This window comes from Hemibagrus wyckioides, linkage group LG05 (assembly GCF_019097595.1).
Source record: "Hemibagrus wyckioides isolate EC202008001 linkage group LG05, SWU_Hwy_1.0, whole genome shotgun sequence".
Lineage (NCBI taxonomy): Eukaryota > Metazoa > Chordata > Actinopteri > Siluriformes > Bagridae > Hemibagrus > Hemibagrus wyckioides.
The window spans coordinates 23,871,402-23,885,547 of NC_080714.1; the positions used below are offsets into that span (position 1 = coordinate 23,871,402).

General features: G+C 39.8%; 2 protein-coding genes across 2 annotated transcripts; both read left to right on the forward strand.

Annotated features, from left to right (window-relative positions):
• The first annotated feature begins 763 nt into the window (after positions 1–763).
• asb13b (ankyrin repeat and SOCS box containing 13b) lies at positions 764–6,926 on the forward strand. The gene is made up of 6 exons (XM_058390477.1): positions 764–1,046; positions 3,175–3,374; positions 3,455–3,605; positions 3,923–4,057; positions 4,205–4,396; positions 5,353–6,926. Exons 1-6 carry the CDS (start codon positions 1,007–1,009, stop codon positions 5,529–5,531), a joined length of 897 nt encoding a protein of 298 aa, XP_058246460.1. The 5' UTR covers positions 764–1,006; the 3' UTR covers positions 5,532–6,926.
• Positions 6,927–7,798: 872 nt separating this feature from the next.
• On the forward strand, positions 7,799–14,009 carry nras (NRAS proto-oncogene, GTPase). Its single transcript, XM_058390479.1, has 5 exons — positions 7,799–8,071; positions 10,440–10,569; positions 11,234–11,412; positions 12,228–12,384; positions 12,504–14,009. Exons 2-5 carry the CDS (start codon positions 10,459–10,461, stop codon positions 12,621–12,623), a joined length of 567 nt encoding a protein of 188 aa, XP_058246462.1. The 5' UTR covers positions 7,799–8,071; positions 10,440–10,458; the 3' UTR covers positions 12,624–14,009.
• Positions 14,010–14,146: the final 137 nt, after the last annotated feature.

Below are 14,146 nucleotides of genomic sequence, written 5' to 3' on the forward strand. Positions count from 1 at the left end.
AATTCCCATGAACACACTCCTAAACCTTGTGGAAAGCCTTTCCAGAAGAGTTGAAGCTGTTATAGCTGCAAAGGGTAGGCCAACTCCATATTACATTCATGTGCATGTAAAGGCAGGCGTCCCATAACTTTTTGCAATATCATGTATACATTTTCTGTGAAAAATATTTAATCACTATGAGATAGATAGATAGATAGATAGATAGATAGATAGATAGATAGATAGATAGATAGATAGATAGATAGATAGACAGACAGAAAGATTGGCAGACAGACGGATGGATAGATGAATAGATAGATGGATATAGACAGACAGACAGAGATGGGCAGATATAGATACAGACAGACAGAGAGATAGATGAAATCACAGCTCACTGGTCGTCCCCAGAGCTCTCTTTGAGAACTACTGCCCTATAAGAGTCACTTTATTTATTTATCTAAACATGATTTGAAAATAATATGCAAATAATAAACAGGCAGCAGTATCCACAAACACAGGTAATAGATAAAATAGGAAGGAATATAACAAAAAAAAAAAAATTAGGGTACAAAAATATATCAAATAACAAAATATTACACAATTTAACAAAATATAGCAGAAAAATACTAAATACAGAGATTTAAGGAATAAATATGGAGAATTAGATGAACAACAAGATAAGTAATGTGCAAAACAAGTGTTTAAGGTTACAGACCTAGTTGATGTGCAAAAACTGTTTAAACTATTGTTTATAACTTTCTTTTTTAAATGATTGTTGTTGATCAATGCATGCATTTCATTAACAACCATCAATATTGTCATTGTCCTCCTCCAGCAGGATAGATGGCAGTCTTCTTAAAAGGTACCGTTAAAGTAAACTATTATAGTACCAGAAGGAGAGTTTGCTCATTTCTAACAGCGGTATGAGAATGTAAACAGGAGGACTTGTGCTGGCTGATAACTGACGTGTTATGCCGATCTAATTACAGCTTGATTAAAGGGATTTTTCTGAGAATGAGAAGAGGAGATGGACTTCCACACACGGCCAACGCTATTCAGTGAAATAGGTAAGAAACTGCTAGGAAACTGGTTGATAGCAAGAACTGCTACTAAATTTTTAGAAAAACGCATGTTCACTCCGCCATATGGTTTAATGCATTAAATTCATGTTAAACAAATATCACACTTGCAAATGCAATCCTTTAGTGAGGGTTACTTTATGGAATATTATAAGGCTGTGTTGATTCAGTGCATTGTACATTGTTCACAATCCACTTTTGTCCATGTTTATGGAGAGTATTGTATTGCTTGGCTGCAGGATTTAATACAAATGAGACTGTAAATAAAGGTTAGAAGTATGGTGTTTATGCATCCACAGTGTGCTTAATCTCATCTATTGCTATGCACTACACCCTGTTTACCACATCCATCAATGGAAAGGCAAAACCACATGAACTGCTGAGCAGACGTTACTTGAATAGTGGATCTTTCTCAGTACCACAGTGACAGATAAACATTGTGGTTATATGACTCTGAGATGAATAAGTTCAGCTGATGCTGGCAAACACCTCAGGGTTACCATGATGAGATAAGAAACAGCCCACTAAATAAGGAATAAAAGACTCCAGGCTGTGGTGTAGAAAGTCTTCAATTATGAAGTCTCTGTTATCCTCTCTTTTTTCTGTCTTGTATAGATAATAGTGAAAAAGGTGTAGTGTTGCCTACAGCGCAAAGTCTGGCAGGAAATGTAATGTTACAGAAACTTTCCCTCTGGGAATATTCAATCCATCCACCTATTAATCCATATAAGTATCCACCCACCCATCCAAATTATCTATCTATCCAGCCATCCATTCATAAAACCCACTCCATCCATATTCACATCCACACCTCCACCCATCCATCCATCCATCCATCCATTTATTTCTTTATCTACCCACACATCCATCAACCCATCTATCCATCCATCCATCCACTCATTCACCCATACTTCTACACTATATTGGCAAAAGTTTTGGGACACCCCTCCATATCATTGAATTCAGGGTTTGGGCTTGGCCCCTTAGTTCCAGTGAACAGAACAGAACATGCTTCAGCATACCAAGACATTATGGAAAATTTCATGCTCCCAACTTTGTGGGAACAGTTTGGGGATGACCCCTTCCTGTTCCAACATGACAGTGCTCCTGTCATGTTTGGAGGAACATGACTGACCAGCACAGGGTCCTGACCTCAACCTGACAACACCTTAGAGATGAATTAGAGCAGAGACTGTGAGCCAGACCTTCTCGTCCGGCATCAGTGCTTGACCTTACAAATGGTCAAAAATTCCCTTAAACATTCTCCTAAAGCCTTCCCAGTACATTCATGTGCATGTAAAGGCAGACGTCCCAGTTTTGGCCTGGCTCGTAGTCTCTGCTCTAATTCATTCCAAAGGTGTTCTATCAGGTTGAGGGTCAGGACTCTGTGCAGGCCAGTCAAGTTCCTCCATACCAAACTCGCTCATCCATGTCTTTATGGACCTTGCTTTGTGCACTGGTGTGCAGTCATGTTGGAACAGGAAAGGGCCATCTCTAAACAGTTCCCACAAAGTTGGGAGCATGAAACTGTCCAAAATGTCTTGGTATGCTGAAGCATTAAGAGTTCCTTTCACTGGAACTAAGGGGCCAAGCCCAACCCCTGAAAAACATCTGAATTCAATGATTTAGAGGGGTGTCCCAAAACTTTTGGCAATATAGTGTATTTATCCACCCATGACTTCTGACTGTTACCAGTGGAGACTCCTTCCAAAATGCTAATGTCTCCTCACAGAAAGTGTCATAATATCAATGATTATACTTGTTATTACTCACATAACAATGCAACTGAAAATCTGTTTACTATTACGTATTATTACTATAAAAACAATAGTATAGTTTAGTATAGTATTAGAACCTGGGTGCATGTTGGGCTTCAGGAGCTTAAAGATACTTGTTCAAGTGTCTCCTATCTCAGTGATAGCCTCAATACTCAAATATGCAAAATGACAGTCATGTCCAGATGTGCTGATATGACCATGATATAAAAATAACTGGAGCCTGCTTTGCTGTCATTGTGCATCACTTCACTATGTGTGTTGCCTACACTGTATAAACTAATAACTGCTACATGTCTAGTCATATGTATTATTTCTAACTTGTTTCTTTGTGTGTTTAGCACATGGCCTGGGCTTCTGGACGGACCGTTCAGCAGTACACGAAGCAGCAGCTCATGGACGTACAGCAGAACTTCGGCAGCTCATTAAAAATGGAGCTCTGGTCAACATTGTGGCTGTGGACTCCATAACTCCACTGCATGAGGCTTGTATTCAAGGACAAACACAGTGCGTACAGCTGCTACTGGAAGCTGGAGCTCATGTAAGCTTTATTTATGTTTGACATGTAAAGACTAGTGACGTTGGATAAATTACTTATCCTGTTTGTTGACTTGGTTTTAGGTGAACGCACGTAACATAGACGGGAGCACGCCATTATGCGATGCTTGTGCAGCTGGCAACCTAGAGTGTGTAAAGCTGTTGCTGGAGTATGGAGCCATGGTGAACCCTCCTCTCTTCACTTTTTCTCCCCTTCACGAAGCCTGTATGGGGGGTAAGATAAGATGTTTTTCCCCTATCTGCATAGCTGGAATGTCCAAGTTATAATTTGGACAAATTACACAGGGTCTCCAAGGGCATATAAATTGAACACCAACACCAATCCAAACTTCTCACCCGTCCAATCCATCCACCCATTCATCCATTCCTCCATCCATCCATCTATCCATCCGTCTATGCACCCACACATTCACCAATTTATTCATCCATCCATCAGTTTATCCACCCACACATCCATCTGTTTTCAGTTTCAGTTTCTGAATGAATGCAAAACAAATAATTACGATATATCAATGTGTGTTTGTTTACCAGGTAATGTTGAATGTGTGCGGCTCATGATAGCGAAAGGAGCTCTTATGGAGGCTCATGACTGCCACTTCGGGACTCCCCTTCATGTAGCTTGTGCCAGGCAGCATCTAGACTGTGTCAAGATTCTACTGAATGCAGGTAAAGACTTTGGACTTGAGAGTCCAAAGCTGAGCTGGTAGCATTATTAACTGTGGTCTGTGATATTCTCATTGTGTATGGCTGAGAGCATCTACATCCACAAACCATGTAAATGTTGGTAAAGGTTTTTTTTCACTCATATCTAAGGTGCAAATGTAAACGCTGCAAAGATTCATGAGACAGCCCTCCACCATGCTGCTAAAGCAAACAACCTGGAGCTGATCGAGCTCTTGGTTGAGTTTGGGGGTAACATATTTGCCAGAGATAACCTTGGCAAAAAGCCGATCCATTACACCAGTCCAGGTTCTGCTGCAGCTCTCTGCCTCAAGTTCTATGAAGGTAAGGTTCACCATGCGTGTGTCCGAAATTGAGTACTGTGACAGTACCTTCTGCATTTGATTTAGTACCTTCTCCATTTGTTTCAGTACATACTGTATTCAATTCAGTATCTAGTGCAATCGATTCAGTACCTACTGCATTGTTTCAGTACCTATTGCAATCGATTCAGTATCTACTGCATGACAGTTTAATTCTGAACCTATAGGTACTGAATCAAATGCAGCATTTAGTATGCAGTATTCAATACAGTACCTACTTCATTCGATTCAGTACCTGCTGCATTGCTTCAGTACTTACTGCATTACAATTTAATACTGAATCTATAGGTACTGAATCAAATGCATCATGCAGCATTTAGTATGCAGTATTCGAATCAGTACCTACTGCAGTAAATTCAGTAACTACTGCATTCGATTCAGTACCTACTGCAGTCGATTCAGTACTTCCTGTATTTGATTCAGTACCTACTGCATTCGATTCAATACCCACTGCATTCAATTCAGTACCTACTGTATTCAATTCAGTACCTACTGCAGTCAATTCAGTACCTACTGCAGTCAATTCAGTAACTACTGCATTCGATTCAGTATCTCCTGCAATTGATTCAGTAGTTTCTGCATTTGATTCAGTACCTACTGCATTCGATTCAGTACCTACTGTATTCAATTCTATACCTCCTGCATTCGATTCAATACCCACTGCACTCGATTCAGTACCCACTGCACTCGATTCAGTACCTACTGCTCAGCTGTTAATATAGTATGTACTAATCAGTATATGTTTGTACTGGACAATCTGGACATTCTACATCTACAGTGTTACAGTTGTCATGTGACCTACGACATCATATAAACCACAATAATCAAAATAATTGAAATTTGAATGAAGCAAGATTTGCCTTGTGAACAAGACAGTAAAGTTCTGTTTTGAGTTTCTGTATGCTTTTCTCTGTACAGCTGAACCGCTTAGTCTTCAGCAGATAAGCAGGGTGGCACTCAGGAGTACGTTGGGAAAACGAGCGTTGGAGGCGGTGCCGCAGCTGGGTTTGCCCAATCGGATGATTTGCTACCTCACTTACATGCCCACTCCGCCTCATGCACTACTGACCAGTGCACAAGCCGAGCTCACAGACTGAAATATTACTCTGGAAATATATCATAGGTGCGTCCCAAATGACGTACTACACACTATGTACTTATACTATGTACTTTATCATCTAATGTATGAATTTTAGAAGAGTAGTATGGAACACTAACATTTTTGTACTGACGGGAAGTAGATGTTTCCCAGTCTATGGCAAATGATGCCAAACACATCTAGAGTGACACCATTATAATAGAATTAGACGAATATGGTGAATTTTTAAAATGCTCAAAAAAATTACACAAATCGAGCTCATTTTAAAGACATGTCTGATATCCTGTCCACCAGAAAGTTGAAATTTTTTCTCATCCATTGTCAGCGCCTGGTAGCCCCGCCCCTCTTCTGCTACTGAAGCAAAGCTGCAACTATTGAGTGCATGAAATGTCCAACATTCCACACTGTTTTGCTTTTTTTTGGTTGAATAAGTTCACTATACACTTCCTCTTGTCGGAATATTTATTTACCAGATTATTCACACTATTTATACTAAAGAATGGCATAGAATAGTGCATAAGTATGCGATTTGGGATGCATTTCTTATCTACTTGTTACAGGAGTGTATAAATAAGGCTCAGTTCATGCTTAGTTCTAAATTCAAGTTTTTCTTTTGCCCTGGCTGAACAAGAAAATCAGTGTTTACACCGATCAGGCATAACATTATGAGCAGTGACAGGTGGAGTGAATAACACTGATTATCTCCTCATCATGGCACCTGTTAGTGGGTGGGATATATTAGGCAGCAAGTGAACATTTTGTCCTCAAAGTTGATGTGTTAGAAGCAGGAAAAATGGACAAGCGTAAGGATTTGAGCGAGTTTGACAAGGGCCAAATTGTGATGGCTAGACGACTGGATCAGAGCATCTCCAAAACTGCAGCTCTTGTGGGGTGTTCCCGGTCTGCAGTGGTCAGTATCTATCAAAAGTGGTCCAAGGAAGGAACAGTGGTGAACTGTCGACAGGGACATGGGCGGCCAAGGGTCATTGATGCACATGGGGAGTGAAGGTTGGCCCGTGTGATCCGATCCAACAGACGAGCTACTGTTGCTCAAGTTGCTGAAGAAGGTAATGCTGGTTCTGATAGAAAGGTGTGAGAATACACAGTGCATGACGGGTCAGGGCTGTTTTGGCAGCAAAAGGGGGACCAACACAATATTAGGCAGGTGGTCATAATGTTATGCCTGGTTGGTGTATTTATAAGACGTATTTACATTTGAATTCTCATTTGTATAAAGTGTAGTGTGTATTGTACATTGTATATCTGTATACATAGATTTCATCTTAACATTTATTGTACATATTCTGTTCCCAAGATCAAAACGTTCGTAAATGATTAAAATAACTCTGTATTTATTTAAAGGTTTAAAATAAAAATGTACTCTAACCTTCTAGCCAATGATGCCAAGTATCATAAAACTAGCGAAAAAAAATGTTAATACAATATGTTTGTTTTAAAATTGTCTTCTTTAAAAGCAGTAATTCTGGTAAAATTTCAAAATGAGGAAAACTATGAATAATCTGTGGAATCAGTTTTCAAGTTCACCAGTGCACAAAGCAAGGTCCATAAAGACATGGGTGAGCGAGTTTGGTGTGGAGGAACTTGATTGGCCTGCACAGAGTCCTGACCTCAACCTGATAGAACATCTTTGGGATGAATTAGAGCGGAGACTCCTAGCCAAACCTTCAGTGCCTGACCTCACAAATGTGGTTCTAGAGGAATGGTCAAAAATTCCCATAAACACACTCCTAAACCTTCCCAGCCTTCCCAGAAGAGTTGAAGCTGTTATAGCTGCAACGGGCTGGCCGACTCCATATTACATTCATGTACATGTGAAGGCAGACATCCCAAAACTTTTGGCCATATAGTGTATACATTTTCTGTGAATATTTAATTAATATTATTTATAACTTTCTTTTTAAATTATTGTTGTTGATCAACGCATGCATTTCATTGATCATCATCAATACCATCATTATCCTCCTCCAGCAGGATAGATGGCAGTCTTCCTTAAAGATACGTTAAAGTAATCCATTTAGTGGTTCGTCAAACAACCGTAGAAGAAACGGGACCCACTACCAGGAAGTACAACCCAACCTTTGAGGGAAATGGGTTATGGGTTTTCCCACCCGTATTTGAATAATCTCCGCCTTCTCGTTCTAGGATTGGCTAGTGTTATGTAATTTTCTGCGCTAGGATTGGCCCCTGGTTCCTGCACTCATCCAGTGTTGACTTCGGGCCAATCCTAACATGGGAGGCGGGGCTTGGTAAATATGGGTGTGAAAGAAAAACCCTTCTAGTTCTGGGAGTAACCTGACCAGCCAACTTTAAACTTACAAACAAGCTTATTTTTTTATACATGTAAATCTGTACACAAGTTTGTCTCATATTAACAGTTGTTTTTTTGTATAACATATTATTACAGCTCAAAACTACTGTTAGCTAAATGGAGAAATATGATTCTTTGTAGAATGATTAACTAATTAGCATTTGGTAGCTAGCTAACAGCCGGGAGTGGGAGACCTGCAGGCTTCACTGGTGAGTTGCTTTCTAGACGATTTATGTTGGCTTCATCTCTCAAATAAAATACAGTTTTTGATACAGTAAGTTTTTGATTTCCAAATCACGAGACCTGTTTCATCTATTTAGCACAAATGTAATTAGCTTATCAGCGACCTAACGTAGTTCAGTCGATGTGATTCAACTAGGTCAGTTTTTGGCCTTTGGTTTTCACTGCACATGACTTAATAACTGTGGTCTTATTAATTACTTTTCAACCAAATGGTATTTTAAAGTGACGCTTTGAGATCTGTTATTATGAGGTTACGACGGAGGAAACCTAAAACAAGGTTAAAAGAGTCTGTGAGAGCCAATCCAAAATGAAGTGTCGTTTCTATCATAGTCATCGGTACGTAAGAGTCGACTCTAACGCTGTGGAGTCGATTCTTCACAAATGAGAAAGTTCGCTTGTTGCTGTCTAATGAAATGTCTGTAATGTGGAAAGAGACGTTAGCAGTCTGGCAGTGTTTTCACAAACATTTACGTCCAAATAAAGGTTTTATCATGAAACGGCGTATAACAAGCAGCAAACGCGAAATATTTTTTAAAGCTACCCACTCAAATGAGTCAGCTAAGTCCATTTTAGCTAGCATGGACCCCTCCAAAGTTAACGCTGCTAAACAAAATGGCAGCCGTTAATTAAAAATCAGTTGGTAACCTGTTACGTTTGTGAATATATTACGCATAATTGGTTTTCGTAATATTGATCATAACAGTGTGTTATCTGTTTGTTCCTGCTTTGTGGTTTTGTTTTGGAATCGGGAAGTTGCGAAGAATCGACTGAGTCGATTCCTAACACGTGGACTCGGAATCGGAGTCGATTCTAAAATTGCTGTCCGGCTCAATTCAAGCAGAAAGAAATGACACTCTTGCGGTGGTGCTCGTGGCTGCCACATAGCAGGTTTCGTCTTACTCGACAAACATGTACACCTTTTGAGTACGTTAGGCATCTTAACAAGGTGCACAAAAATCTATGCAAGGCATTAAAAAACTAACATGTATTACAAATTGTTTCAGATTTGGAAATTTGGAATAGATCAGGATTCAAGGTGTGGGCAAAAGTCAAGTATTGGCCACTGGTGATGCATGCCTTATAGTATGAACAACAATATTTCTGTTTAATATGAAACATGGGGGGGAAAAAACAGTGCAACTTGGTCTTATTTGAGTTATTTTTATGCTTATTCAGTCCTAATATGACTTTTGATTGATTTACAATGAGCCGTCTTTATTATAAACCTTTTACATAATCAGTTTTAGAACTACAAATGAAACCAGAAAGGTGCACCATGACATGATATCTTACTATAACAACAGAATATTTCTATTATAAATGACAATACAGTTAGTCAGAGCTTTGGAATGAAAGAGATCGGTGGATGGAGATGGAGACAGAGATAGACAGAGAGGTGGAGATGTTGATAGTGATAGGTGGATGCGGATAGAGATATTGATGGCTGAGAAAACACAGACAGATAGGATCTCACACTCAGGTTTTGTGGGAAGGTTTAATAGTAATGTGTGTTGTAATTTGTCACAATTCTCTGCAGGCACTTTATTACTCAGCATGATGGTTTTGCATATGATATGCTATATTGACAAAAATATTGGGACATCTGCCTTTTATGCACATGAATGTAATATGGAGTTGTCCTGCCCTTTGCAGCTATAACAGCTTCAACTCCTTCTGGGAAGGCTTTTCACAAGGTTTAGGAATTAGGTATAGTTCATGGGAATTTTTGACCATTCCATTGGGGTCATCCCCAAACTGTTCCCACAAAGTTAGGAGCATGAAATTTTCCAGAATGTCTTGGTATGCTGAAGCATTAAGAGTTCCTTTCACTGGAACTAAGGGGCCAGGGCCAAGCCCAACCCCTGAGAAACAACACCTGAACTCAATGATTTGGAGGCCTGTCCCAATACTTTTGGCAACACAGTGTGTATTAGAATTCTAATTAATCTTTAATAAACAGAGTAGAGATTATGAGGCTTTGAGTTCTATCACTTTTGGAGATTAAGGCTGACATAAGCAAAGTACTAAAGCCAGCAGTAAGTCGTCCATGGCGTAAAGATTGCCACCATAATTTATTTTCTTGGTATGTCTATTATATGAGGCTTGTCCCGTGTCACATTACAACCCTTATGCAATGATATTCCATTACTAAGTGTGCTGCTATTTTAATTTGATTTGCAAAGCAGATCAGTGTCAGAACCCCAGCCCCTCTTCCCTACCTCCTGTCTTTTGCTGGGTGCAGTCTTAGGGGATCTTTTACGTTCAAGGCAGTCTCCTGTAAATAGATTGTTGGGATTGTATGATCAGCACAGTTTTGTGTCCTTGTTTGTCCAGGTGAGACGACGGCAGCAGAATGACCGAGTATAAGCTGGTGGTGGTTGGGGCAGGTGGTGTAGGGAAGAGTGCGCTTACCATCCAGCTCATCCAGAATCACTTTGTGGACGAATATGACCCCACCATAGAGGTACTGCAAAACACGGAACATGACGACTGAAAAATCAGAACTGCGAAAGCTGTGTACTGGACGTCTGTTTTCAACCACTGGCTAGCTCTCTGCTATCAAACAGTAGCTACTAATCTGGGAGCTTCCTCTGAAACACATGATGTCACCAATGAGAACTGTGCAGCTAAAAACACACACAGAGGAAAGCCCTGTAGTTTTATCCCTCCCAGAGAGTACAGCCAATTGTGTGCCAATCATTGGGACCAGTACATGCAATCTCAGTGATGGGTTGCATTTCAGTTGTTCCACTTTTAAGCACTTTATTGACATTTATGGTATTTGCCAGACACCCATATTGAGAATGAATTACATTTTATATTAAAAAAAAAAGCAATTCAGGGTTAAGGGCCTTGTTCAAGGGTCAAACAGTGGTAGGTTAGTGGACTTGGGATCTGAACTCACAACCTTCTGATCAGTAGTCCAACACCTTAACCACTAACCTATTACTTAACCCCCATCATTAACTCTACTGAAATACAGTAAGCCGTGTGTGCAAAAAGATGTGACAATAAAACTATTTACAAACCCAAGACACTAGTTAAAGTACTTTATTATTAATATATTGTGAAGTGTAGAGTAGCACAAGCCCATTCCTTCCTGACTAAATGGCCGGATCTTTATCCAGGACTCATACAGGAAGCAGGTGGTGATCGATGGGGAGACATGTTTGCTGGACATCCTGGACACTGCAGGACAGGAGGAGTACAGTGCCATGAGAGATCAGTACATGAGGACCGGCGAAGGCTTCCTCTGCGTGTTTGCCATCAACAACACCAAGTCTTTCGCCGATGTGCATTTGTACAGGTAGGTGATTAATGTGGTACAAATCCGTGTGAATTGGACACTAAAACATACGAGTTATTACAGAGAAGGAGTTTCCCTAAATATACCAAACTATACCTGAACATTTATCTGCCTGCCTAATCAAGTAATCAATCAATTTCCATCCTGATCATCATTCTTCCTTATATAATTCATCCTTTGCTCATTTCTGTACTTTCTTTAATTACCTCCATAACTACTTAAAGACTTCCTAACCTCCTTACTTTCCAATTTCAGTACTTTATTCCTTATTTAATTACTTCCTCTCTTCATTACGTCTTAGCTTTTTTCGTTATTTTTTTTTTACTTCAATGCCTCCTTATTTCTTCTATAACTCCTTCCTTCCATCCATCCATCCCTTCCTTTCCTTCTTTCTGTCTTTCTTTTTCCTTCCTTCCTTTCCTTCCTTCCTTCCTCCCTCCCTCCCTCCCTCCCTCCCTCCCTCCCTTCCTCCCTTCCTCGATTTCCTTCCTTCCTTCCTTCCTTCTTTGTCTGTCTGTCTGTCTCTGTCTTTCTTTCTTTCTTTTTCTTTTTCCTTCCTTCCTTCCTTCCCTTTTTACTTCCCTCCTTTCCTTTCTTCCTTCCCTCCCTTTCTTTCCTGCTTCATTCTTTGCTTCTTTTGTTACTTTTTCTTACTCATTTTTTCTTTCTGCACATCCTTACTTCTTGACGTCTGTACTATTTCTTCCTTTCCTAACTTACTTTACTAATCTGATTTAATTTCCTCATTCATTACTCCTATTTCCATTCTTTTTTCCTCCCTTGCTCCCGTCACTTAATTAATTTCTTCTTTCCAGGGAGCAGATCAAGCGAGTGAAGGACTCTGATGACGTGCCCATGGTCCTGGTCGGTAACAAATGTGATTTGGCCAGAACCGTTGACACCAAGCAGGCTCAGGAACTAGCCAGGAGCTACGGCATTGAATTTGTAGAAACTTCAGCCAAGACCAGACAGGTATGCAATCATGGAAGGATTTTACTGACTGCATGCTGTATTCATGTAAGTTTTAAAGAAAAAGATTGCACTTGTATGCTGATTTTTTTTGGTGGTTGTTTTTTTTCCCCTCCACACAGGGTGTTGAGGATGCTTTTTACACCTTGGTCCGGGAGATCCGTCATTATCGTATGAAGAAACTCAACAGCAGGGAGGACAGGAAGCAGGGTTGTCTCGGAGTCTCCTGTGAAGTCATGTGATCAGAAAACGCACCACCTCCCCCAGTGATTCCTTGCAAGCTCATTGGCCAGCAGCTGAAAACTTTACGCCCACTCACTTGTGACTGAAAAAGCTTTGTGACGTGGTCCAATTTTTCATCACCTTTTAATCCTGTGGCCTGAAATCAGCCTCGACGGTGGAGTTTTTCTGCATTGGGCCCCCTGCTGGTTAAAAGGGATCATTTCAAACCTTCTCACTGTGTGGCCTGCTGCGATGGAAAAAAAAAGAGGGGCTCGATATGAGACATTTGGCCTCTGCATTTATCTAATAAGTCGTTAAGCGATGAAATCTTGTCTTTCCCTGTTAAAATTTGACCTGACTATAATTTGCAAGTTCAGTACTCAGGAATACTGTGAAGGCAAAAGTGCCTCAATGTTATTATTATTATTATTATTATTATTATTATTATTTTTAAAATACCCGGTTTTACATTAGATTATTTTTAAACCACATATTCCTGCTCCCACATGCATTATTTTCCATCATAGCTTGTTGTAGCATCTGTGGTCTCATTGGCATTTTATTCACGAGGGCATTCAACGTGTTTTAGCCATGAGTTTGAGGCGAGAACACTTTCAGAGAGCAGTGATGGAACAGTAGAAAGGCAGCAGTTGCTTCCAGGAAAAGAGGAAAAAAAAAAAAAAAGTTTATATGCTGCTGCAATGAAATGTCTACATTCTGCTTAAAACACTGGAACAGCAACACAAATGGAGGTTAACAAGGCTCTTTTTTTTTTGTTTACTTTTAAACTTGCATGCCTTCTTTATTCTTTACTTCTCTTCTTTTGCTTGCTAATTGACATGGGTTATGTCGCAGACTGCATCAAGGTTTGCGAATGTTGTGGTTCTGGTCTTCAGCAGCGTTTAGAAAGAAGCATTTGAGGAAGTTGAAGCCTTGCCGTTATGTGCCCTAATGCACTCGCTGTATTTCTGTTTGTGTTTAAATTTGGCCAAAAGTATGCGATGCCTTTAGAAGTTTCACCCACAAGACATTTTTCTAGGAATATGATCCTCATTTGTTTTCAGATTGTGGTGCCAGTAATGACTGTCTTACTACAAAGACTCGAAAACTTCATCCCATTCGTTGCCTGGTGCTAAAACGACTGTTTTATTCCCAACAAATGTATTTCAACGTGACATTTTCTTTTCCCAAAAAACTGCTTTCTTGTTTACTGGAATTCTCTCCCCCCCCCCAACCTTTTCTGATGCTTGATCTTTTATTCTGAGATTTTTTGTTTTTGTTTTCATCATGGCTTTAATCAAGAAATTTATAAGTGAACGTTTTACGTCACAACAATGACGGTTGTTTCAAAAGAAGTTTCATGTGCCACCGTATTCTTTTCATAGTAAATTAATTATAAACAGAGATCAGCTTTATGCAAATTGGTCTTCATTTTTGTACCGTTTTGTTGGTGTGTGATTTCCTTTATATAATTCTAGTCCCTCCATGTCTGGGTGTGCTTGTCAGTTGAGACAGCTGTCAGTTCGAGCCTAAAATAGAGCTT